The sequence below is a fragment of the Rhinoderma darwinii genome, chromosome 6, assembly GCF_050947455.1.
Source record: "Rhinoderma darwinii isolate aRhiDar2 chromosome 6, aRhiDar2.hap1, whole genome shotgun sequence".
Lineage (NCBI taxonomy): Eukaryota > Metazoa > Chordata > Amphibia > Anura > Rhinodermatidae > Rhinoderma > Rhinoderma darwinii.
In genome coordinates this window covers 26,277,805-26,302,694 of record NC_134692.1, presented here as the reverse complement: position 1 = coordinate 26,302,694, position 24,890 = coordinate 26,277,805, and the positions used below count along the sequence as shown (strand labels likewise).

At 39.8% G+C, this 24,890-nt stretch overlaps 1 protein-coding gene across 2 annotated transcripts in view; it reads right to left on the bottom strand.

Moving 5' to 3' along the window:
• Nucleotides 1–11,259: 11,259 nt before the first annotated feature.
• TANK (TRAF family member associated NFKB activator) overlaps nt 11,260–24,890 on the bottom strand; it is a 38,675-nt gene continuing 25,044 nt past the window's right edge. Inside the window, exons 8-10 of one of the 2 annotated variants that reach the window (XM_075831096.1) lie at nt 23,270–23,394; nt 20,779–21,338; nt 11,260–12,638 (exon numbers count right to left, since the gene is read on the bottom strand). In XM_075831096.1, the coding sequence (XP_075687211.1) occupies nt 12,462–12,638; nt 20,779–21,338; nt 23,270–23,394 (862 nt within the window). In that variant the 3' untranslated portion in view covers nt 11,260–12,461. The remainder of the gene's footprint in view (nt 12,639–20,778; nt 21,339–23,269; nt 23,395–24,890) is intronic. The other variant, XM_075831097.1, reaches the window with a different exon arrangement.

Sequence of the window (24,890 nt, the reverse complement as noted above, 5' to 3'; positions counted from 1 at the left end):
GGAACTGAAATGCATGAAATATGGTCCGTTTTCTTTTCTGCAAACGTAAAACGCACACGCTCGTCTGGATAAGGCCTAAGGCTGAATTTATATGGAAATGCTGCAGATTTTCCATACAGATTTTCTGTGCGGAAAATCTGCAGCGGATTACAGTCCCAGTCATGTGGATGATTGAACAAATCTCATCCACATGCTGCAGCAAATTTTCCATGGGAAATAGAGCATGCTGTAGATTTTCATATCCGGAGCATGCTCATACTGTTCTGGACGTCCACTGCGAATTTCACTGTTTTCAATGAATCCACCGCAAAATCTGTAGAAATAACCGCACATAAACACTGATATTGCTGTAGTCTAGCTGCAGATTTGCTGTGGAATTAGTGAAATCTGCAGCATTTCCATCCTGTGTGAATTCACAGCCTTAGTCTGCTTTGACACGGCCATAATACAGGTGCATTTTAGCAGGGCCGATGTCAGCACCCGGCGAACCCGGGGAAGTGCTACTCAGCCGCCGGGTGCTGTCAGGACGAGAGAAGGAGTCCCAGGCAGGGCGCTGGTGGCTCTGCTCCGGGACTCCGTCTCTGGGGAAGCCTCTAACATAGCTGTCCATATATGAACAGTGATGTCAGAGGGAGAGAAGGTGTCCCAGGCAGAGCGCTACAAGCAGCTTTGCTCTGGTACTCTGAATCTGGGGAAGCCTCTGACATCACTGTCTATATATGGACAGTGATGTCAGGAGGGGAGACAGAGTCCCAGGCAGAGCGCCAGAAGTGGCTCTGCTCCGGGACTCCGTCTCTGGGGAAGCCCCTGACATCACTGTCTATATATGGACAGTGTTGTCAGGAGCAGAGCAGTGTCCCAGGTAAAAGTGCTAGTAGTGCTCTGCCCGGGACTACGGCTCTGGGGTTGCCCCTGACAACACTTTCCATATATGGACAGTGACGTCAGGGGTATCTCCTGAAGCGGAATCCCCAGCCAGAGCCAGGGAGGGAGGCTGTGTGGCACTACCTGGGAGAAGGGGGCTGTGTGGCACTACCTGGGAGGTGGGGGCTGTGTGGCAATACCTGGGAGGTGGGGGCTGTATGGCCCTACCTGGGAGGTGGGGGCTGTGTGGCACTACCTGGGAGGGGGGGCTGTGTGGCACTACCTGTGAGGAGGGAGCTGTGTGGTACTACCTGGGAGGGGGGTTGTGTGGCACTACCTGGGAGGCTGTATGGCATTACCAGGGAAAGGGGGGCTGTGTGGCACTACCTGGGAGGCTGTGTGGCATTACCAGGGAAAGGGGGGCTGTGTGGCACTACCTGGGGGGGCTGTGTGGCATTACTAGGGAGGGGGGCTGTGTGGCACTATCTATAGAGGGCACTAAATTTATGGGAGTATAAACTAGGGACCTAACTTCTATATGGGGCATAAACTGTGCCTAACCTCTATATGGGGGCACAAAGTGACGTTTTCTGCCATTTTACTGCCGCCGTGAGTTCCCCCGCAAAGGAGCCTACTAAGTCTGTGTCGCCCAAGGGCCTACATAAACTTGGAGCCGGCCCTGCATTTTAGCATCAGTATCTTGACTTCCTGCAGTTCAACTGACCAAACATCATAGCACCCTATGGAGATCTATGTTTGGTTCATTTGCTCTGCCGGAGGTACAGCAGGTCTTGCGGCTGGTAATACGAACGATAAAATGTGGCCGCTTTATGGACGTTTTATTAAGGCATTAGGGAACCATTTAAAAGACAACTCTATCAACTACATTTTCTATTTAATGTACAGTATATTTGATCAAATATGTTTCAGTGTTTTATTCTACTTTCTTCATTTTGTATATACTATTTCAGCCTGGGCATGGGCTTTGTCGCTTAGCAATAGTGCCAGGCGAGAATGATGTGACCATAAGTGCCCTGCCTCTTATCCTCTTGTGTAGAGTCTGTGGTTACCTCTTCATTGATGACTGTTCCTCTACCTAATCTGGGCAGAAATTTGCTTGTTGGTGTAGCAGTTTGGGCACCAGTGCTGCTCTCCTTACTATAAACTGGGACGGGAAGTTACAATCATGTCGGTCATTTATTTTATAATCTAGAAGCCAATCACCAACAAGAAAGTATACACGGGAACTTCCCTTCTCTCCTGCCCCATTCTCTTCTCTGTAGCTGTCAATATTACATTAGACCCATAGGTACACTGTGCCTTCTTGTAGTGTACAAGGGAAAGAGACTCCTAAACTTAGGTAGGAATTTTCACATAAACCCCTCCCCCCCAATTCACACTATTAATTTTCATGGCGCAATGTAAAAAAAAAACATGTGGATATATACATTTTTTAAATAGAGCATTTAAGGGGGAATTTATTAACTTTTCTAAGCCAGTTTTATGGCGTAAAAAAGTGGCAAATTGCCCAAAAATGTTGACTTTTTGACTGTTTCCAGCGCTTCTTTTAAAAGTGGGTGGAGCTTAGCAAAATAGGCATGGCCAAGCATCGCTTGCCATATTTACTATAATTCATGACAAAAATTTGCGTAAATTATAGCGCAAATCTCCACCAGCTTCTGGCTTGCATAGATTTTATTCAGTGGAGCACGGACATCTGGTGATATGACAAAGTTATGAAGAGGCATGAGCTTTTCATAACTTTGTCACATCTTACTCCTACTTGTTTCTTATTAAGACTGGCGTGTGAAACGCCAGTCTTAATAAATCTACCCCATTGTGTCTGGTTTCCCCAAGTTAATGTTTTCTGACCTATCAAAAGTTTGAAATGGTAGAGATCTCAATACTGAGACCCCCAACAGTCTTGAAAAGGGGCTGGTTTCAATCCTGTTCACAATAGAAAAACAAGCTGTACATGCGTGGTCTCTCGCTATTAAAATGCATGCACGCTATAGAGACTGCCTGGTGCTTTGAGTTACTCCCATTCATTTCAATTGGGAGAAAAAGCACATGTGAGACCTGTGAAAGGGAACAAAACTGTCTCACTCCCAAGATCTGTGGGGGTCCCAGCCAGTGTAGGACTGGGGTTCCTTTGTCCCACTGGAGGTATTGATTCTGGCAAGTTATTGCCTTCACAATTTGCTCTAAATGATGGTGTTCTGTAAAAGTTGCAGTATGGTGTAGTCTGGTGTTTTTGGACATTTAGGGCACGACCAGACGTGGCGGAATTGCTGTGGAATTCTCCAGCGGCCGTTTTTTACATTTGTTTCAAAACAGTTTTAGGCAAGTTAGTTCAGACGTTGCGGAAAACTCCGCTGCGGACCATAGGCTGCGGTGCAGAATTTTCCCTCCGCAGCATGCACTGTCTGTTGCAGAGAAGAAGCGGAATTTCACTGCGTATTTCAGCCTTTGCAACGCAAAAACTGAAATCTGTGGCAAGTCCGCTGTGTTTTCTGCAACGTCTGAATTACCTGTCAAATATGCAAATGTTGGTGCAGATTCGTTGCGTAATTGCCCCAAATCTGCACCAACATTTGCAGCGGAAAAATTCTGCCACGTCTTAACGTGCCCTTAAGGTCCATTATTGTTTTAGAGCATTAGCCCATTGCAGGATCCTCTGGTACTCTTGTGGCCAGTCCCACCCTGGTCCCAGCAGTCAGCCATCAATGTTCATTGTTTTCCGACCTATCCTACTGATAGCTTGTAAAAAGATGTGGCCAGAAGAGAAGCTGCAAGGGATTTTCAACAATAACTTTACACATGCCTTAACCCTACTGAACACAAAGGATAGTAGTGAAGAGTGATGTCCAATGGCCATTCCGCTGTGCTATATATCTCCATATTTAAGGGCATGACCAGACGTGGAATTCCGCTGCGGACAGTCCGCTGCGGAAATCCGCAGCGTTCACGTTTCTCCATAGCTTTACCCACCTTTTTCGTTAGGTTCGTTTATACGTTGCGGACAATTCCACTGCGGAGCATAGGCTGCGGTGCGAAATTTGGGGTCCGCAGCATACACTGGCTGTTGCGGACGTGTAGCGGACTTGTTGCGGACTCATTGGGGAATTTCTCGATTGACTTCAATGGAGAGTCAAAATTCCGCAATGAAGTCCGCAGATGTTACAGTGAAGGAAATAAGTATTTGATCCCTTGCTGATTTTGTAGGTTTGCCCACTGTCAAAGACATGAACAATCTAGAATTTTTAGGCTAGGTTAATTTTACCAGTGAGAGATAGATTATATATATAAAAAATAAAATAAAAATCACATTGTCAAAATTATATATATTTATTTGCATTGTGCACAGAGAAATAAGTATTTGATCCCTTTGGCAAACAAGACTTAATACTTGGTGGCAAAACCCTTGTTGGCAAGCATAGCAGTCAGATGTTTTTGGTAGTTGATGATGAGGTTTGCACACATGTTAGATGGAATTTTGGCCCACTCCTCCTTGCAGATCATCTGTAAATCATTAAGATTTCGAGGCTGTCGCTTGGCAACTCGGATCTTCAGCTCCCTCCATAAATTTTCGATGGGATTAAGGTCTGGAGACTGGCTAGGCCACTCCATGACCTTAATGTGCTTCTTTTTGAGCCACTCCTTTGTTGCCTTGGCTGTATGTTTCGGGTCATTGTCGTGCTGGAAGACCCAGCCACGAGCCATTTTTAATGTCCTGGTGGAGGGAAGGAGGTTGTCACTCAGGATTTGACAGTACATGGCTCTATCCATTCTCCCATTGATGCGGTGAAGTAGTCCTGTGCCCTTAGCAGAGAAACACCCCCAAAACATAATGTTTCCACCTCCATGCTTGACAGTGGGGATGGTGTTCTTTGGGTCATAGGCAGCATTTCTCTTCCTCCAAACACGGCGAGTTGAGTTAATGCCAAAGAGCTCAATTTTAGTCTCATCTGACCACAGCACCTTCTCCCAATCACTCTCAGAATCATCCAGATGTTCATTTGCAAACTTCAGACGGGCCTGTACATGTGCCTTCTTGAGCAGGGGGACCTTGCGGGCACTGCAGGATTTTAATCCATTACGGCGTAATGTGTTACCAATAGTTTTCTTGGTGACTGTGGTCCCAGCTGCCTTGAGATCATTAACAAGTACCCCCCGTGTAGTTTTCGGCTGAGCTCTCACCTTCCTCAGGATCAAGGATACCGCACGAGGTGAGATTTTGCATGGAGCCCCAGATTGATGTCCATTGACAGTCATTTTGTATGTCTTCCATTTTCTTACTATTGCACCAACAGTTGTCTCCTTCTCACCCAGCGTCTTACTTATGGTTTTGTAGCCCATTCCAGCCTTGTGCAGGTCTATGATCTTGTCCCTGACATCCTTAGAAAGCTCTTTGGTCTTGCCCATGTTGTAGAGGTTAGAGTCAGACTGATTAATTGAGTCTGTGGACAGGAGTCTTTTATACAGGTGACCATGTAAGAGCTGTCTATAATGCAGGCACCAAGTTGATTTGGAGCGTGTAACTGGTCTGGAGGAGGCTGAACTCTTAATGGTTGGTCGGGGATCAAATACTTATTTCTCTGTGCACAATGCAAATAAATATATATCATTTTGACAATGTGATTTTTTTTTTTTTTTTTTTATATAATCTATCTCTCACTGGTAAAATTAACCTAGCCTAAAAATTCTAGACTGTTCATGTTTTTGACAGTGGGCAAACTTACAAAATCAGCAAGGGATCAAATACTTATTTCCTTCACTGTATGTGTGCTGAGAAGCGTATTGGTTTTACAAACATGATCTTTCTTCATTCTGGCTGGACCTATGTATTTCTAGGTCTACAGCCAGACTGAAGCCCCATGCACACTAACGTAAAAACACCCGTAATGACGGGCCGTTTTTACAGCACGGGCAGGCCCATAGAAGTCAATGGGGCTCCCGTAATTACGGGTGCCTACGTGTGTGCACCCGTAATTACGGGAGCGTTGCTAGGCAACGTCAGTAAATAGTCACTGTCCAGGGTGCTGAAAGAGTTAAGCGATCGGCAGTAACTGTTTCAGCACCCTGGACAGTGACTTCCGATCACAATATATATCAACCTGTAAAAAAAATAGAAGTTCATACTTTACTGAGAACTCCCTGCTTCTTCCTCCAGTCCGGCCTCCCGGGATGACGTTTAAGTCCAAGTGACGGCTGCAGCCAATCACAGGCCAATCACAGGCAGCAGCGGTCACATGGACTGGGAGGTCGGGCTGGATGTCAAGAGAGGGACGGGTCACCAAGACAACGGCCGGTAAGTAAGAATTTCTTTAACTTTTACTAGGGAAAGGGCTGTCCCTTCTCTCTATCCTGCACTGATAGAGAGAAGGGAAGCACTCTTCCCCTCAATACGCAACGGCTAGTCCGCATCAATTTAATGCCCATTTTAGGCAGAGCCGCAACAGAATCTGCAACGCAGAATATGTGCGGAATTGATGCGGACAGTGGCGGAAAAAATACGCCATGTCTGGTCATGCTTGAGGGCCACACAAGTAAATGAGATGCTGACAAGAGTCAACATGTCCACCGAGCCAATATAATTTATTATAAAAATATAAAGTAGCCTATGCTCAAAAAAAAACTGCAGAAAACAACATATGTTCCATAGTATGAAGCTGTAAGATGTTACATAATTTCTCCAGGAATAAGAACGGCAGAAACGGAAAATATAGTAATAATAATAGACTAATAGACTAATAGACTAAAATCCATGACAAAATGGAGAGTCTTGGAATCTGTCACAGCACTGTTTTCCTCTCTAATATAACAAGCAGTGACAGTATAATTATCTACAAGCAGCTGTCTGTGATTCCAGGGAGAGAATGGGGGTGCCACAGGCTGTGCGTAGCGTTACATCTAGACACTGACAAAATAATAAGCAGCTCAAGGTGCGGCGTTGCTGTCACTTCCAGCATTTTATTTCCTGCATTCCTTTTTGGAGATTTAGAGGAGGAGACAAGGGGTACAGTACAGGATGCAGAATGTTTGTTTTTTACCCCCTACGTTAATGCTCCTTCATTAACTTTTCCCGTGGATCTATGATACAATAGCGACACAACAATTTTAAAGACAAAATGTTTTTATATAATTTTTTTTTAATAAACCAAAGTTTATCAAGCTGAGTTACTGGAATGTTGAGGGACTTGAGTTTTTGTTAATGGGTTAATACTATGGCCAAGTTAAAGTTGCAGTAGGGTGTAATATGTTGTAGCTGCTGTGTTGTAGCTGCTGAAGATTGATTCAAAAGAGGACAGTACCAGAATCCCATTGCAATCTTCTGAATATTCAAAGGCTTGTCCAGGGATAAAAAAAAAAATCTATTACAATTTTCCCAAAATGTTCCCGATATGATAACGATGATGTGTTGACCATAGCGACGTGATTGAAAAAAAATTACAATATGGACACATTTGTGCTAAGGGTGTAGCTATAGGTGGTGCAGGGGTATCAGTTGTACATGCGCCATGGTGCCAGAGGCGGTCTAAAGCCTCTTCTGCTGCATAAGAAGACACCAGTATTGTAAATGGCACATGGTTGGTGGGGGCCCTGTTACAAATAATACAAAACTTTAAGGTAAAACAAAAAACCTTTGGGGTATGTGAAAGGATCTCTCCCATGATAAGAATATAATGTCATGTAGCCCAAAAAGTAGAAAATTCATTATTGGTGAGTACGTAAAGTGATGACAATATCAAATTACTAAAATATATTACAAGATAATGATGAAAATAACATCACAGGTGCACAAAGTGAAGAATTTTGACATTAGTTATATCCGACACAGCAACAAAGAATTGGCCAGACATAACTATTATACATTAACCAGCCCTTAAAGATAAATAATTTAGTAAAGCACTTGGGACATTCTTCCAAATTTTAATAAAAATTTGCTGATTTGTCAGGATAAATAAGCAACCTGATAACTCCTGCTCATCATAAATATGTGGAAAAACAAGGTGCTTGGAAAAGCTCTGATTTATTTTGCTAGGCATTTATAAGATACAAAGAGAACAATTTAGAGAAAAATGCTGTTAAAAAAAAGTGGCTTGTTCATTGTATTAATTCATAAGGGAGTCCTAAATGTGAACCTCCTGTGAAAAATATAAATTTCCCAATAGTCTTGGATTCTCAGGTACAAAACCTTTGTAAAGCCTTTCTCTCTCTTCAAAGCTCAGCCATATGTGCCCTTCCTTCTTCCTCTACTTCCCTAAAAGAAAGTTGTTATCATTGTTTGCCATCTTACAGGTAAGGGTATGTTCACACACTAGACTAAAAATGTCTGAAAATACTTGCTTTTTTCAATAGTCTATGAAAAAGAGCTCCAAAAGCGTCCCAATAAGTGACCTGCACTCCTTTTTCGCGGCCGTTTTTTACGCGGCCGTTTATCAAAACGGGCGCGTAAAAAAGCGGCCGATTGGAACAGGATGCCGTTTTTCCGATTGATTTCAATAGGCAGATGTTTGGAGGCGTTCTGCGTCCGATTTTTTGGGCATTTAAAATAAAAAAGGCCGAAAATAGGCCGTGTGAACATACCCTAAGGGTATGTCCACACGCAGTAGCAAAATACGTCTCAAATTACAGAGCTGTTTTCGCCTTATTTTCAGACGTTTTTGTAATCGCGGCATATTTTACGGATGTTATTGGAGCGGTTTTTCAATGGAGTCAATGAAAAATGGCTTAAAAAACGGCCCAAGAAGTGACATGCACTTCTTTGACGCGGGCGTCTTTTTACGCGCCGTCTTTTGACAGCGACGCATAAAATTACACCTCGTGGGAACAGAACATTGTAAAACCCATTGAAAGCAATGGGCAGATGTTTGTAGGCGTAATTGAGCCATTTTTTCAAGTGTAATTCGAGGCGCAAAATGCCCGAATTATGTCTGAAAACAGTGCGTGTGAACATACCCTAGCAGTGGAGCGGAAACCCGGTCACGGTCACTGTCTATACAAACTTGCTAACTAACATTACACTTCATATATTGACCGCGGCATTTAAATAGTTAGAAAGAGGGGGGGCGACCCCCTCTATCAGCTCATCGCGCCCCCCGCAATGCGGGGTGGCGATGGTTGCTATGGCTGACTGTGGGCCTAATGAAGGCCCCCAGGTCCGCCATCTTTGTGCTCCTATTCAGCGCTGCCTCCGGCAGGACTTATTAGATGCCTGTCAGAATCACGATATACTGCAATACATTAGTATTGCAGTATATAGTGCAAGCGATCTAACGATCGCTGGTTGAAGTCCCCTAGGGGGACTAATAAAAAAAGAGTAAAAATTAGTAAAATAACGTTTTTTTTTCATGTAAAAATAAAAAAATATATATTAAAAGTTAGAAAAAAAAACTTTTCCAATTTTCCCTCTAGAGCATAGTAAAAAAATATATAAATAAACATAATTGGTATCACCGCATCCGTAAAAGTCTGAACTATTACAAGACAACCCGCACAGTGTACGCCGTAAAAAAAAAAAAATTGTAAACGCCAGAATCGCTATTTTTTTGGTCACCTCATCTCCCACAAAAAATGAAATAAAAATTGATCAAAACGTTGCATGTACCCCAAAATGGTATCATTAAAAACTACAGCTAATCCCACAAAAAATAAGCCCTCATACCACTTAATCGACTCTAAAATAAAAAAGTTATGGCTCTCGGAATTTGGCGACACAAAATAAATTTTATTTTTTACACTAAACAGTAAAATATAGAAAATATATATATATATATATATATTTGGTATCACCGTAATCGTATTGACCCGCAGAATAAAATTAACATGTTGTTTTAATTGCACAGTGAATTCTGTAAAAACGAAGCGCAAAAAACAATGGAGGAATCGCTGTTTTTTTTTCATTTTCTACCCCACATATAATTTTTTTCCGTTTCCTAGTACATTATATGGCTCAATAAATGGTGCTACGAAAAACTACAACTCGTCCCGCAAAAATCAAGCCCTGATAGGACTATATTGACGGAAAAATAAAGACGTTATAGCTTTTGGAAGGTAGGGAGGAAAAAACAAAAATGAAAATCTGAAAAATGGCTGTGGCGGGAAGAGGTTAAATGGGGCTAACCTGCAATACCAGATATAGCCTAGGGACATAAGTAGGACAAAAGCAGACCCTTTTTTTTTGTAAACCCCCTTATAAAAGGATTAGGTGAAGGAAAAAAAAAATACAAACTGCACTGTACACGATAAAAAACAGAGCAACAACTTTACCCAATTCTGTTTTTTAACAATATACCCTTAAGGGGTCGAAACGTTTAACTGATGCACAAAATGCATTAGTACTGCCATTCTGTGTGGCTAACATAGGTCTTCAATATATTAGCAGTAATGTGGGTAGAGCATGACTGGCCACAATAAGTAATGGATTTATTAATACTACATGGGTATGAAAGGTATCAGTGCTGAGACTCCCGCTGTACATACCCAATCTGACTGCCAGGTTTGATTGCTAAAATAAAGATTGCCTTTTGTTTATTCGTGTATCCAGTTTGTTCCTTGTTACACACGTGGAATAATTAGTGGTGCTCATTTTAGGCAGGGGCAGTAAAAGGTGGATTGGGATGTATCGCTCTTCTCACTAGAGCATCACAATAAACAAAGTCTCAAGGTATAAAACGAAGGACAGAAGCTGCTGCTGAAGTAGGAATAATGTGGGCTAAGGGTTTAGTATGTTATACCAGGTTGTTAGGGAGAAGTGCAATATCCCTGGGGATCTACTACTATAGGGACGCTCTCAACAGACCAAACACTCCGGCCTCTGCCCACACACTAGAAAGAGCTTTTTAACGAGAAACCTTATTGTGATAATCTCTAGTGTAAGGCTACAGTTTAGTATTCATCATTTGGAGTTTGGCAAATCCTTTGTATTACAGATAAGTGAGAAAAAAAATATATGAAGAAAAAAAAAATACAAAATAATAATAATAATAAATGCAAATAAAAGTCATAGTAATTAAAATTAATACATTCTAATTGTATTCACATTCTAATTTAGAGAATTGAGATTTTATCAGGTTTCAGTGGTTATATAAAATTATTTATAAAATAGTGTTCATTCATTGGGTATTTAAAGCACAATAAAAAAATGTTTACATTTTGTATGTAATAATAATCATTAATAATATTTATAGGCAATAGCAAAAAAATAAATAAAAAAACAAGCAAAACAATGATGTGATTCTTTTTGGCAATTCCCAAAAAAATCAAATTTAATCCCTATCTGAAAATAAAATACATGAAAATAATTATTGAAAATATAAATATGACATTTTTCATTTTCCTTTTTGAGGGATCATTAAAAGGTAAAAATACAATGTTATACAAGGTCTGTAGAATATAATACATATATTGTTTAAATACATATATTTTAAATGTATTAATAGGGTAAAAAAAAAAAAAAAAAAAGGTTTTTTTAGATGATATGTTACTTTATCTTTTTCGCTCTTAATTAACACATTTTATTAATTTTGCATCACATGTTTATAATAGAGCAATGTACCTACAAGCAGATCTTCAGAACATAAACTAGAGTCTAGTGCTAAAATGCAGGAATGCTGTTAGCTCGTTGCTTAAGGGGTTTGTCACGTATGTGTTCATGAAATCTTTTAGTTCATCTGTTTTGGGGGGTTTTTAAGTGGGGGGGGAATGTGTTTGGGCTTCGGGGACAAAAATAAATACATTTAATATTATGTATGAGCACATTATTTAGAAATACTAATATTAATTGAATCCCTACCAGAAGTGCAACCTGTGTGGTGGCAACAAACATATTATGTCTAAATTAAAAAAATTGCACAAAAAAAGGCAAAAATAAAAATTCGAAGGACACACATTATATGGGCCAGTATAGTCACATACACAAGCTACAGTACATGATAACTAAGAGGGTATGTTCACACGCACTGTTTTCAGACGTAATTCGGGCGTTTTACACCTCGAATTACGGCTGAAAAAACGGCTCCATTACGCCTACAAACATCTGCCCATTGCTTGCAATGGGTTTTACGATGTTCTGTTCCCACGAGGTGTCATTTTACGTGTCGCTGTCAAAAGACGGCGCGTAAAAAGACGCCCGCGTCAAAGAAGGGCATGTCACTTCTTGGGACGTTTTTGGAGCCGTTTTTCATTGACTCCATTGAAAAACAGCTCCAATAACGTCCGTAAAATACGCCGCGAAAAACGCGAGTTGTTAAAAAACATCTGAAAATCAGGAACTGTTTTCAGGCGAAAACAGCTCCGTAATTTCAGACGTATTTTGCTACTGCGTGTGAACATACCCTTAGAATTTAATACAACTTACAGTATATGCAAATAATGCACTTGTTGAAAAAGAAAACAAAAAAACATAATGCAATTTATTTGGGGTGTGTAATGAATATTAATATGGGAGGAACAGCCCAAACATGACCAACAAGATAAAATCATGTTAACCAGACAATTGTTCATGAGTGGATATGGGCTCCAAAAAGAAATGAGAGACGAAGAGAGCATTGTATAAAGTATGGACGCCATGATGATCTTCTGGGTGGAAATTTTTAAGACTGTCCATAAAAATGTGAGTTAAGATGTCTGAGAAAATCTCCTCCTAATGCAGATGATGGTGGGAAAACAGCTTGGCAAAATTCACATACGTTAGAACTATTCCGATCCCGTTTCTCACTCCCGGGAATTGATAAGTCATTGTCATGAGGCGATGATGGCTTCCAAATTGTCTAAAATAAAAATAAAAAAGAGATTCTTTTTTTATAGTAATGTCAAATAAATAACATACCTTATAGGATAATACAAATATAATAATTAAAAAAAAAACATATACAACAAAACTGGTATTTAAATTTCAGAAAAAAATAAATCACACATTTGTAACAATTTTTTTAATGTATCAAATTGGAAGATATAGATATTAGGCCTTATTCACACGAACGTGTTATACGTCCGTGATACGCGCGTGATTTTCACGGACCTATGTAAGTGAATGGGGTCATTCAGACTGTCAGTGATTTTCATGCAGCATATGTGCGCTGCGTAAAACCCACGACATGTCCTATACTTGCCCGTGTTTCGCGCAGCACGCACCCATTGAAGTCAATGGGTGCGTGCAAATCCCGCCCGGCACACGGAAGCACTTCCGGGTGACGCGCGTGATTTTCGGTAAAGCTGGTAAAGAATAGAAGGGAAACATAAAATCCCCTCCTTCTTTACTGTGTCATCATATAAAAAGGGAGTGTCATAATGATGCCGGCTGCGTGAAAAATCACACAGCCACGCACCATATACACATGTCACACTGAACTTTTGCGCGCAAAACGCAGCATTTTTTGCTCATACAAAACAGACACGTTCGTGTGTATAAGGCCTTAAAAGGAATTATAATTTATAGTCTCACAAAAATATGGTTCTTTTAAATTGTATTTCTACAAATTCAGATTTTATTATTTTTATTATTAATATAGACAGTTCTGTTCGGCCCAGTTCATACTGCGTTTTTTTGGCGCTTATATTGAAGCAGAAATCTCGACGGAATTAGCACCTAAAAATGTCCCAAATCTCCCTCCATTGATTTCATTGTGAGGTAGAGGAGTTCTTTTTGACCCGGGTGTTTTTTGACCGCCTGCGGAAAAAAACATCATGGCCTATCTTACGCTTCTAAACCTACATTGAAATCAATGGGAGGCAGAAAATAACTGTGCTATTCGTTTGGAGTGTTTTGTTAACCAAGAAACACCTGCGGTTTTAGCATTTGCTTATGGTAATTTAAAAAAAACAACTCAAAAAATAGCGTAGTAAAACTTTTGCATTTCAGAATCTGCCTAAAAAATTCTGAAGGGATTTTGAGGCAGATTTTTTCTGCTTGCCAGAAAACTCTGTGTGAACATACCCTCTACTTTCTAGCATAGGATCTAGAATAAAAACCTTCGTTGTAGCTTTTATGTTTTTTATTCCGCTAGTCGGCAATGAAGATTATTTTCCAGAGATTAACTGGTATTGAAATGATGTATAAATGGTTATTTCTAAATAAGGTCGTCTTCCGACGACCGAAATACGACCGCATTTTAGTATTTGTATTACAGCAGCAAGATCCAGACCTTTGTAGTTCTACTGAACCAAACGTAGATCACAATAGGACCCTATGATGATTTATGTTCGGTTCAGTAGAACCACTAGAGGGTCCAAGTTTTGAGGCCATAATACAGACATTGAGATGCTACCGTTTTATTATGCATGACAAAAATTTTGGCAAACCGGAAATGCAACTGTTACTGCTTTGCTATGTCGTGGATTTTGGTTTGTCTCTGTTCAAACAGCAAATAAAAAAGAAGTTTAAATATTTTTTTTTAAAATGCTACCGTATTACGTCTGTCTAAACCGGTTAGGTTTACAACACTTTCAGTTCTCTATATTTCCAAGTAGAATAGTACGATTTCAGCTTGACGATACAGTGATGGGAGCCAAGTGTACAGAGAAATCAGTACACCCAACACCGACAAGACAGCAATACGGACGTCTGCTTTTATTTGCTTAATCATATTTGTATTAGTTTAATATGCTGTACACAATATTATTTCAGCCCTCTAGATATGTATCTAGAGACAACAAAATGACAAATTGTATGTCCCATTCCTTCATTTTTCTTGGTTATCTACAAAGAGAACACCCATAATGTCTTGGAAGCACCCATAAGAACATTATACAAAAAGTGTATACCATGTCTAAAAATCAAGTGTATTAAGAGGTGTGTATCAGCCCCACCTGCAATATTGTAAGGGGACTTTTTACTGAAACCCTCAAAAAAAGAAAATTAAGTGTTTAATGGCAGCAGTTAGTTTTTGAGCACTAGTTTTGCAGGCAGTTTTAAGATGCCATAAAGGGGCTGTATGAAATAAGAGAAAAGGGTGGTCTTCCAACCCCTCCAAAAAAACAGCACCTCTCTTGTCCATGGGCTGTCTAGTACTGCAGCTCAGCCCCAGTTTTGGAGGAAAAAAGCAGGTCCTTTTTTTTTCTAGTCTCCTACAACTCCTTTATAAAATTTTATCATATGACTGTTACTAAGTTTTGTTAAAGTATATATATATATCTGTGTATGTTCATAAGGACGTGTGAAACCAATGTCAATATCTAACAGATAATATTGTCCTTTTTTTATTTCTTTTAGGTGTTTATAGAGATGTTATGATGGAGGATCTACTGTCCTAAACAATCAATTCCTCTGCAGTGCCGCCACAGGAAAAATAAAGCATTACACCAATCTCATTGAAATCAATGTCAATGTAATGCTCAGTCTTGTCAGGTCCTCCAGAGCGAAATATGTTTTTTGGAGCTGCTCTCCTTCTGGCTGATAGATGAGGGTTCTTAACAGTGTATTTCAGAATTCCCTAATAGGGTATCATTTAAAAAAATATTTTCTAAACTAAAGTTCAATTTGCATGGTTATAAGAAAGATATTTCTGATGTTTTTCCCTAAAGATACAATACAAGTAACAGTTCATGACCATTTTCACCACCGAGAAGAACAGTATTGCAGCTCACCAGAGCTGCTAAGTCTTCTTATGAGCATTTACAACCAAATATCAATTTTATAAGTGGCTGTTTGATAACAGCACTCTCATTCCTTTTGGGTTGGAGCACAAACATATGGACCATATGGAATCTCATGAGCATAACTTGAGATGTCCATGCTAATGCGTCAACCTCAAGAGTGCAAGGAAGTTGTGTACAGCTGTCCAAATGAAGTGTTTTAAGACACTGATTAAAGCATATTGAGATCAGGGATGGGAATGACTTGGCAGTATGTTATTGTGATGACTATGTGTTGTAAAATTCCATGGAACTCCATTATCTGCTGTGACGGCAATTGTGTTTTCAGCTGTCATAATACTTTTATGTTAGGTGGCCTTTCTCGCTTTGTCAACGCTTTTTCTTTCCCATGATTCAGTGCAGCCGCAGACAATATTCCAATCGAAAATTCAATAAAAAGGGCAAAGGTGGTCAACAGAGTAAACTCCATGAACTAATAAAAACTATTATATAAAATGGTGAAAGAAGAACAGTATGTCTATATGATAGCTATGAATAACGATAGCAGAGGACCTAGCATGTCTACGCATTACACGGATAATTCATTGATTTCAAAGGGTAACATGTAACACTTAATTTCCCCTGTGGTGGCACTGCAGGGAAATTGAACGCTTGCTGCCAGGTTCCCCCACAGAGTACAGCAGATCATTGGGGGTCTCAGCAGCAGGACATCCTGCAATTAGTTTATTTTCAGGGGACCCTACTATCAAAAAGGGATTTTTAAAAGCACACAATCTGTTTAATGGTTTTTAAGAAACCCCTCTAGTGACCTAATCAAGGACATGATGTCAGCTTCACATCTCATTTCACTTTCTGAATTTTCCCCACTAATAAATAAATAAATATATAATATATATATATATATATATATATATATATATATAATATATATTTATATTTATTTATCTCGATCAGTGAAGTGCTGCAGCAGTAGCAGATTACTGCCATTCTGATACAAAATGACTGGAAGTTTTCTCAAGTATCTTTTACTATTTAGTGATTTCCCGAAGCTCAAGGTAAGGCAAGTAAACACTTGAATGAAAGAAGACCTATAAAAAGGAGTTCCAATATACAAAAGGGGGCACATATGTATGTGTGTGTATATATATATATATACACACACACACATATACATACACACACACACATATATTATATTTTTTAAAAATTGTTTTTTTGCTCAGCAAATGGCATCAGATGGGACATGAATAATCTCTAGAATGGGCAGCTTCTTACATAATCCCCCCCCCCACAAATATAATGAGCCCTCAAAAGGAGCAATGCTGACCCAAGCCATAGATGGTTTTTCATACTGCTCTAGCTTCATACTGCTTGAAATAATTTTAGGTAGACCCACCGCCTTGTGGCAGAGGATATAAGACTAGAATTTGGGTTCAGTTTAGCAAACTAAAGTAGAACTCTGCTGGAGTGAGTAGATCTAGAAGTCACTACATTACGCATCAGATTCTTTTTTTTATTATAAGCTAATTTATTTTTATTGTCCACCTTTAGTCACTGGACACCAGCAGAATCTCGTGTTAGCAAGTGATCAGGCTTTGTTAGGTCTCCATAATAACTAATAACATCTCTCGTTCGTTGTATCCTTATAATGGTGCATTCTGTAAAAAAGTAACACTGGTCATCACCAATGTGTAGCAAGTATATTTTATCACAGACGTTATGTAATATGCCGAATATTATAAAAACCTACCCTGAACACAACATATAGTGGGTATGCTATGTAATAGACAATAAATGTAACGAATATGGAATCATGGATATGATATATATATTAGGGCCCCTACTTTATATTAGCCACTGTGGCCATACGGTATGCACAATTTCTTATTAAAAAAAATAACTTTCAAAATACCCTAATTTGGAATTTTGAACAGTGGGGAATTTAGGACCCTCCAGAGTAGAGAGTGGCTACAAAAAGCATCATCTTGCTCTGGAGGACATGGCGTGTCGATGCATTACACGGACAGCCCATTGATTTAAAAGGAAACTGTGCAATGTCTAATTTCCCCAGTGGTGGCGCTGCAGGGAAGCAACACTTGCTGCCAGGATCCCTGACGGATTACTTCTGATCATTGGGGGGGGGGGGGGGGGGGGCAAAAGTTAAACAAAAATGGGTTTCAATGGAGTATATTATTACTAAGACTTGCAGGAAAAGCATTTTCTGAGATCAAGCATTACCTGCTAGGTGCACTCTTCACAAGGCTTAAGTTTTTAGGTTCTAATATAAAAAGACTACTTGGCTCCCCTGGCCATTTATAGCACTGCTGCCATCTTAGGTGGCATGGAACTGGAGCCTTTGGACTCTCTTGAATTGGAAATTGCTGCCTTGGAACTATGTATAGCCGATCTTATAGTAGAGACAATAAAATATATATATATTTTGAAACCTGATGACACTTTCCCTTATTCAAAAAGCAACAGTAGGGTGAAGTAAACACTTTGCTGATCAAGTACATCATAATCACACAATGTATTGAATATCGTGCGCATGTACCAACATTTCAGTTTCAAATTGCGGGGCACTTTAAGCCCTGCCCGTTCCTTCTGGGAACACCCCCTATGCCCAGGAATGCCCTTTTTACTACATATTACCATAAACCCCGTCCCTCTACAGTACCGTTTTGCAGGACTGACCCGCAAAAATTGGAACTATTGGCAAGTATGATTAATAAATAGACATTAATAGTAAATATGTGTTTTAATAATATCCTACAAAGAAAAGATTGTGTTTCAATTTGGTGATGATCTATTTTTGTGTGTATTGTGTTTCTTTGTAAACGAAAAAAATAAGGTTAATATAGAAAATGATTTATTTTGCTTTACAACCACTTGCGGCAAATGAAAGCAAAGTTATAGGAAAAAAAACCACAAAAAAAAAACAAACAAAACAGGTTCTCTTTTCATAAACGATTCTAAAACTCACAAACCAAAGTCATCTCAAGATCCCCCCCTTCACCCTGGTGCGAAAGTCAATTATCTAACCTTCTGCCCTGTGCCTTTTGACAGCTCAACACCATTTTTTTGTCATTTTCTTTTTTTTTTTTTAAAAAGCCTTTTTTATTTTTTCCCTATCAACTTGTAATAACATACCAGCTGTTTCTTATGTTCTGGTATGGGAAAAATACACAATGCAGGCTGCCACCTTGTGATGAAACAGCATATAGCTGGTCAAAACCCAAAAACTGGAAAATCTCTAGAATCAAGATAAGTTTGCTTTTATTTTTTAAAGCGTACATTTGTTTTTTCTCTCTCTTAGGGCATGTTCACACGCTTAGCAAAATACATCTGAAAATCCGAAGCGGTTTTCAAGCGAAAACAGCTCCTAATTTTCAGATGTTTTTGTAACAACTTGCGCTTTTCGCAACGTATTGTACGATCGTTATTGGAGCTGTTTTTCAATGGAGTCAAAGAAAAACGCCTCCAAAAACGGCGTGACATGCACTTCTTTTTCACGGGCGTCTTTTTACGCGCCGTATTTTGACAAGCCTCGTGGGAACAGAATACCGTAAATCCCATTCCAAGCATTGGGCAGATGTTTGGAGGCGTAAGGGTGCAGTTTTTTCAGGCGTAATTCGAGGCGTAAATGGCCCGAATTACATCTGAAACCACTGCGTGTGAACATACCCGGAGGCAGCAATGTCATTTTGTGAGGCCAAGAGGACAGTTGCGAGTCACATTTTTTCACGGATTTATGTGCCCCACTTTGCCAATGACAGACATTGGTTGACATATCGCTAGGTTATCCCATTAATGTTCGATCAGTGGGGATTCAATTTAGTTGATCTCTGACGATCGCTAGAACAAAGTGGCAGTGAGGCTATGGAAGCGCTGTGCCACTTTGTCTCCTGTCTGCTTGGCTTTTTCTACGAGAGCACATGGTTGACCATGGGGCTTCTGGAAAAAGCAGAAAATATATTAAAAGCCATTACATTTAAAATATAAAAAAAAGCTACTTTAACAGCGCACCAAATATCCTGGAGGAATGGAGCATACGTTGTGTGTGTGTGTGTGTGTGTGGGTGTGGGGGGGGGGGGGATTTATTAAAACTGGTGTTTCATAGGCCAGTCTTAAAATAAAGAGTGCTGGAGTAAACTTTGCCAAATTTATTAAGAGGAGCATGTCTCTTAATAAATTAAGCACATCTGCCTGGGCGCCAGAAAGGGAGATCTAGGCCAATCATGAGCTAGCGTGGATTTCTGCTATAAAATTTAAGCCAGTTTCTGACATAAATTATATTGAATTTTTTTGGGCCACAGGCAGTCCCACCCTCTTAAGATGAGTAGCACCCTTTTTTTTTTTTTTTTTTTTTTTTTAACAGTGGCAGAGGCAGCATAAAATCGTAAAAAGTGCTCCATAATTAGTCACTTTTAAGCCATAATACTGTCGTGCAGCCATTGATTACTTCCCCCAGAAAGTATAAATGTCATGGTGGCTCATTTAGGTACTTCAATCTGATAATATGATGCTCATACCAAAAAAGGTTGTGCATGCCTAATCTATAATAAAAGCAAATAACCGGTAAACAATTATTTATGGCACTATACAGTATTTGCTACCAGTTCACAAAAACTGATCAATATCTACATCACATCTAAACTAGCACTATTCACAAAGAATTTGTGTGGGAATGGGGAAAGGAGCGGAAACCGCACCAAAACACGTCAGAAAACACCTCCTTTCAATAAGAGGTGGAGACGTTTTTTTTCCCACGAGCGAAAAAAACATTTGCAGGAAAAAGAAGCGTCATGCCCTTCAGGCGTTTCCATCTCTGACCTCCTATTGACATCAATGGGAGGCAGAGAAAACAGTTTTCGCTGCGTTTTTTTGCATACGTTGCTCAATGGCCGCGGCTGAATTACGGCAAGAAACACCCCAAAAAATACATTTTGAGGCAGATTTTTCTGCTTGCAAAAAAAACCCTGTGTGAACTAGGCCCTAAAGTGATAACACTTTGTAATACTTGAAGTGGGAGCTGTTCTTTCTTAGTGACTGTCCATCCTGGCTAATAGAGAGAAGTCCTGACCAGGGGGAACACCTCACTTTGGCATCCATATAGGGCATATGGAGAGGGGTTGCTGACATGCATCAACCCTTTTAAGAACTTGCTTGTTATAGTAATATGAATTTTGAGCCTGACCTCTGATATGAAAGATCTGTAGGTTCCCAGGTGAATACATAATACATGTTGAAAATTGTTGCTACTTGCCAAGGCATAAAAAAAGTAAGAAATAATCAGTAATGCTTGCCAACAGTTACCTGCTGAGGTCCCCGCACTGTAATCTCAGGGATGTCTGTAGATTCATCCACATCTGGGGTATCTGGAAAGTGGAAAGTGTTTTTGCATTCACCAACTGGGCTATTGGCTGCCAAAAAGAGACTGCTGTCCTCATCTATTGGCACAATTGTGCCCCTATAGTTGGTTCCTAGTTCAACATGCTTATCCAAATGGCTGGCAGTCCTTGGTGATCGAGGCGAATATGGTGGACCAGGAGGTTTAGCTCTGAAATTTTTGAGTATGGCGGCAGGAAGCTGTTTGTTAGGATTTGCTTCCTGCTCTGAAGCTATAGGAAGAATCGGAAGCTTTCCAGGAGAGCTCTCCAAAAAATCTGATTCATCACTACTTGGAGGGAACTTAACACTCAGGTTTGACAGGGACTCCACAGAGATGCTTAGTTCATCGTCTGGTCCCAAACCTCGAGGAGTAATTGATGCAGTACGCGATCGGATCATTTTATTCTTTGGTTTCTGTAGTATCTGGGCCTCCTCATTTTCTTCATCAGTGCACTGAACAGGCATGGAAAACGGCAACCGAACATCTGGAAAATATTATATGCAATGAATACATGGTCAGGGGAAAATATTTAAAGTGCATCTCCACCCAAATATTAAAAGTTAAATTTGTTCATGAATCTTTCTGTTTACTTCCTTTACAAAATATTTTGCTATTTAAAACAGTTGGTGCTCCAGAGCTGACATTCCTACTATAAAGAGGACATTCAAGTTGTAAGCATAGTCAGCCATTTGAATTATGGAGCTAATGCTTATGGGCACCCAGTCACCCACCCATATAAAAGTATAAGCAGACTCTCCAATGCATTTCACCTCTTAGTTTATGTTACTGTTGTATATGTGACTCCAATAGTCACTACCCTGTGAGTACATAAAGGAAAAGTAAGTCGTCAATGAGGTAGCAATGTCCAAATCCTGAATGCAGCTTCAGAACAAACAATCCAAATCCCTGTTCTTAGCGTTTTCTTAGGTAACACGTTATAATAATATAGGTAAACACTTTAAGCTATAGTAATAGGTACAGTAATGGGTGATAGAACTACCCCATTATGACAAAAACAATGATACAACAACTGATAGATCATCATTACCCATTTGTCACACTTTACAAGTTCTCGACATGTTTTCCCCATTAAATATTACTAGAAGGTCTATCAAATTACAATAAAATGCTCCGTACCTGTCACTTATAGACTCACTAAAAAAAAACTTTACACTTTTTACAAGTCTGAGGTGTTGGAAAGAAAAATAACTAGTATGTGAGTCCCTTTGGCACTGCTGACTGGCTAAGGGTACCCACTGACTGGTTGGGCACCTCATTACCATATAGAGTAGCTTCAATGAACACCCTTATATTTGGTACGCAAAGGGGCAAGTACACCCACTAGTTTATCTCTATTAGGGCATCTTACAGGTGCAGCTCCCTGGTGACAAGGCCCCTTTGAAAGAGAGTTAACCGAAAACCATTTTATCAACATTCTGGACCCCCAGATGACTATAACAACTCCATTTTAGGAGTTGGGTTAAGGAGAAATCCTAGTTATATCTCAACATTTATCACATTTGATAATAAGACACAGGAGATGGGCTGCCTAAAAGTGGTTATAATAATACATCAGCAGCAGACTCAAGTATCCAGGTTACTAAAAAAGGGTAGGAGGAATCCTCCAGCTCACCAACAGAATGTCTTTAATCCAGACTGCGCTCGGGTCCTCGTGACGGCACACGGTAGCAATATCGAAGAACAAGAATAAGCTGTGATCCAGCGCCAAATAATTTTAAAAGGGAAGCAAAGTTCCAATTTTATTTTAAAAAAGGTTGTTTTAAAATTCCATAATACAGGGGTGGTTTGCAATAAACGTTGTGCCTACGCGTTTCGGACAACGCTCGTGTCCTTACTCATGGCATATCAATTGAAATAAAATTGGAACTACGCCTCAGTTGAAATAAAATTGGAACTTCGCTTCCTTTTAAAATTATTTGGCGCTGGATCACAGTTTTCTCTTGTTCTTCGATAATGTAATGCATGGAAGGAGACTCTGGAGCCCTGTCAGATTACTATAATGCAAGAGAAGACTCTGGTGCAGTGTCGAGTGATTATAATGCAGGAGACTGTGGTGTCCTGTCAGGCAACTATGATGAAGGAACAATCTACTGTATAATATTGAACCAGGTTATAATAATACAGGAGCAGACTTTGGTGGCCTTTTAGGTTATTATAATGCAGGAAGAGCAGACTTGGGTTATTTTTCTTGTCTATGTCTATTAACTACATCATATGAGGAGGGTTATTGCATGCATTTCAAATTTTCCCAACATAGCGTTAAATTTGTGCATTATAAACGGAAATCTCCCTGGTGGAATATAATACTTGAACTACATATGAAAGTGTCACAATTACATCACATGAACTGAAATACTGCATTGCATTCACAGTCAAATGTAAAGCATATCATACCATTACCAGATGCAATTTCCTTCTTCATTAGAAACGTATTCAGTTGGCTGCTTTGTTCTCTTGTTAACTTGCAAATCCGACTGAATTCTTCCTTTAGATCGGAGAAAATCCGTTCAACACCTAGCCTGCGTGTAGAACATTTCATTGAAAGCATTCAAAGGCAGCAATGGAAAAACACAGATCTGTGACTTGCAAATCTCTATGGAGAATTAACTTATAACCTGTGGGTAGTGATGTATTATATGCTAACAAAACCAAGTCCCAGAAAATACCCATGGAATGCTACTGAAAAAAAGACTAAAAACTACAGACTGAAAATAAAATTGTCCATCAGTGTGATTGGTGCAACTTCCTAAATACATTTTATTAAAATTTATTTTTATTTTTTGAGATACAGCTGCTTTGTATCCTGTATACAGAGCAATTGTATCTAGCGCTGAATCCTGTATCCGTCAGGTCAGCGCCACTAATGGGTTCAGTGACAGCGGGTCCTGCGTGTCTCTGACACGTAGAATCGAGATGTTATTGATCACTTCTAAGTTCATAACTTTGATGTGATAGATTACAGGTGGATCCTGCATCCCCCCTTTCACTGAACCCGTCAGTCCCGCGGACCTGACAGATTCAGGTCTTAGGGGATGATACAGCTGCTCTGTATACAGGATACAAAGCAGCTGTATCTCAAAAAGTAAAAATAATTTTTAATAAAAAGTATTTAGGAAGTTGCATCAATCACACTGATGTACAATTTTTTTATTTTTTAAAAGAAAACAAACGATTTCAAAGGTGTACAGGTGCCTTTAAATGAGTTACAATGAGTGTTATATTCTAGATCTACATTTACAATTCTACTGGTCATCATTGGAAACAGTCAACATGCTTATTGCCACACAGATCCCCAATGGCTTAGCGAAGCTCCTATAATGCAGGGGGGCACATTTGAATTTTGTACAATACCTGGCAGAAAAAATACATGAGACGGAATGAAACAAAAAAACAAAGGTCGAATGGATGTCTGCAACCCGGACCCCAGTCCTTACCCATGGCGGAAGCAAGGATTAGTGGCAGTGCAGAATAATCCATTATTAAAAATGAGGAGTCTTGCCATGATAGACAAGTGCACCCTGATGAGGAGGATGGGGTGGCTAATGTATCACCCTCAACATCTTTAAGGGAATCTCCACCGTTGAACAATAATTTTTTTTCCTCCAAATAAATCCAGAATTCTATTCTGAATAATTTCATAATATATCTGTATAGATGTCAGAGATCTGCTTTTCTGATACAGATCTCCAATTTCCTTGCATAGACCTAAGGGGAGATGTATTATGAATACACCAGTCTTAATTAAAAACAAGCTAGAGTAGGATGAGACGCCTCTTAATAAATTTGTTGCCTCTTCGGCTGTCTGTATGACACTAAATGAAATTTAGAGCTGCAGTAGATTTCCACTATAATTTATGCCAGTTTCTGGCCGAAATTATAAAAAATGTGTCGGGCCAAGGGTGGCCACACCCCCTTCTTCCGCTAAGCTCCGCTCAATTTCTTTTAAAAGTGGCGCGATCGGGGAAAAACAGTCCAAAAGTTTAATTTTTTGCAACTATTGGGCCATTTGTGACAT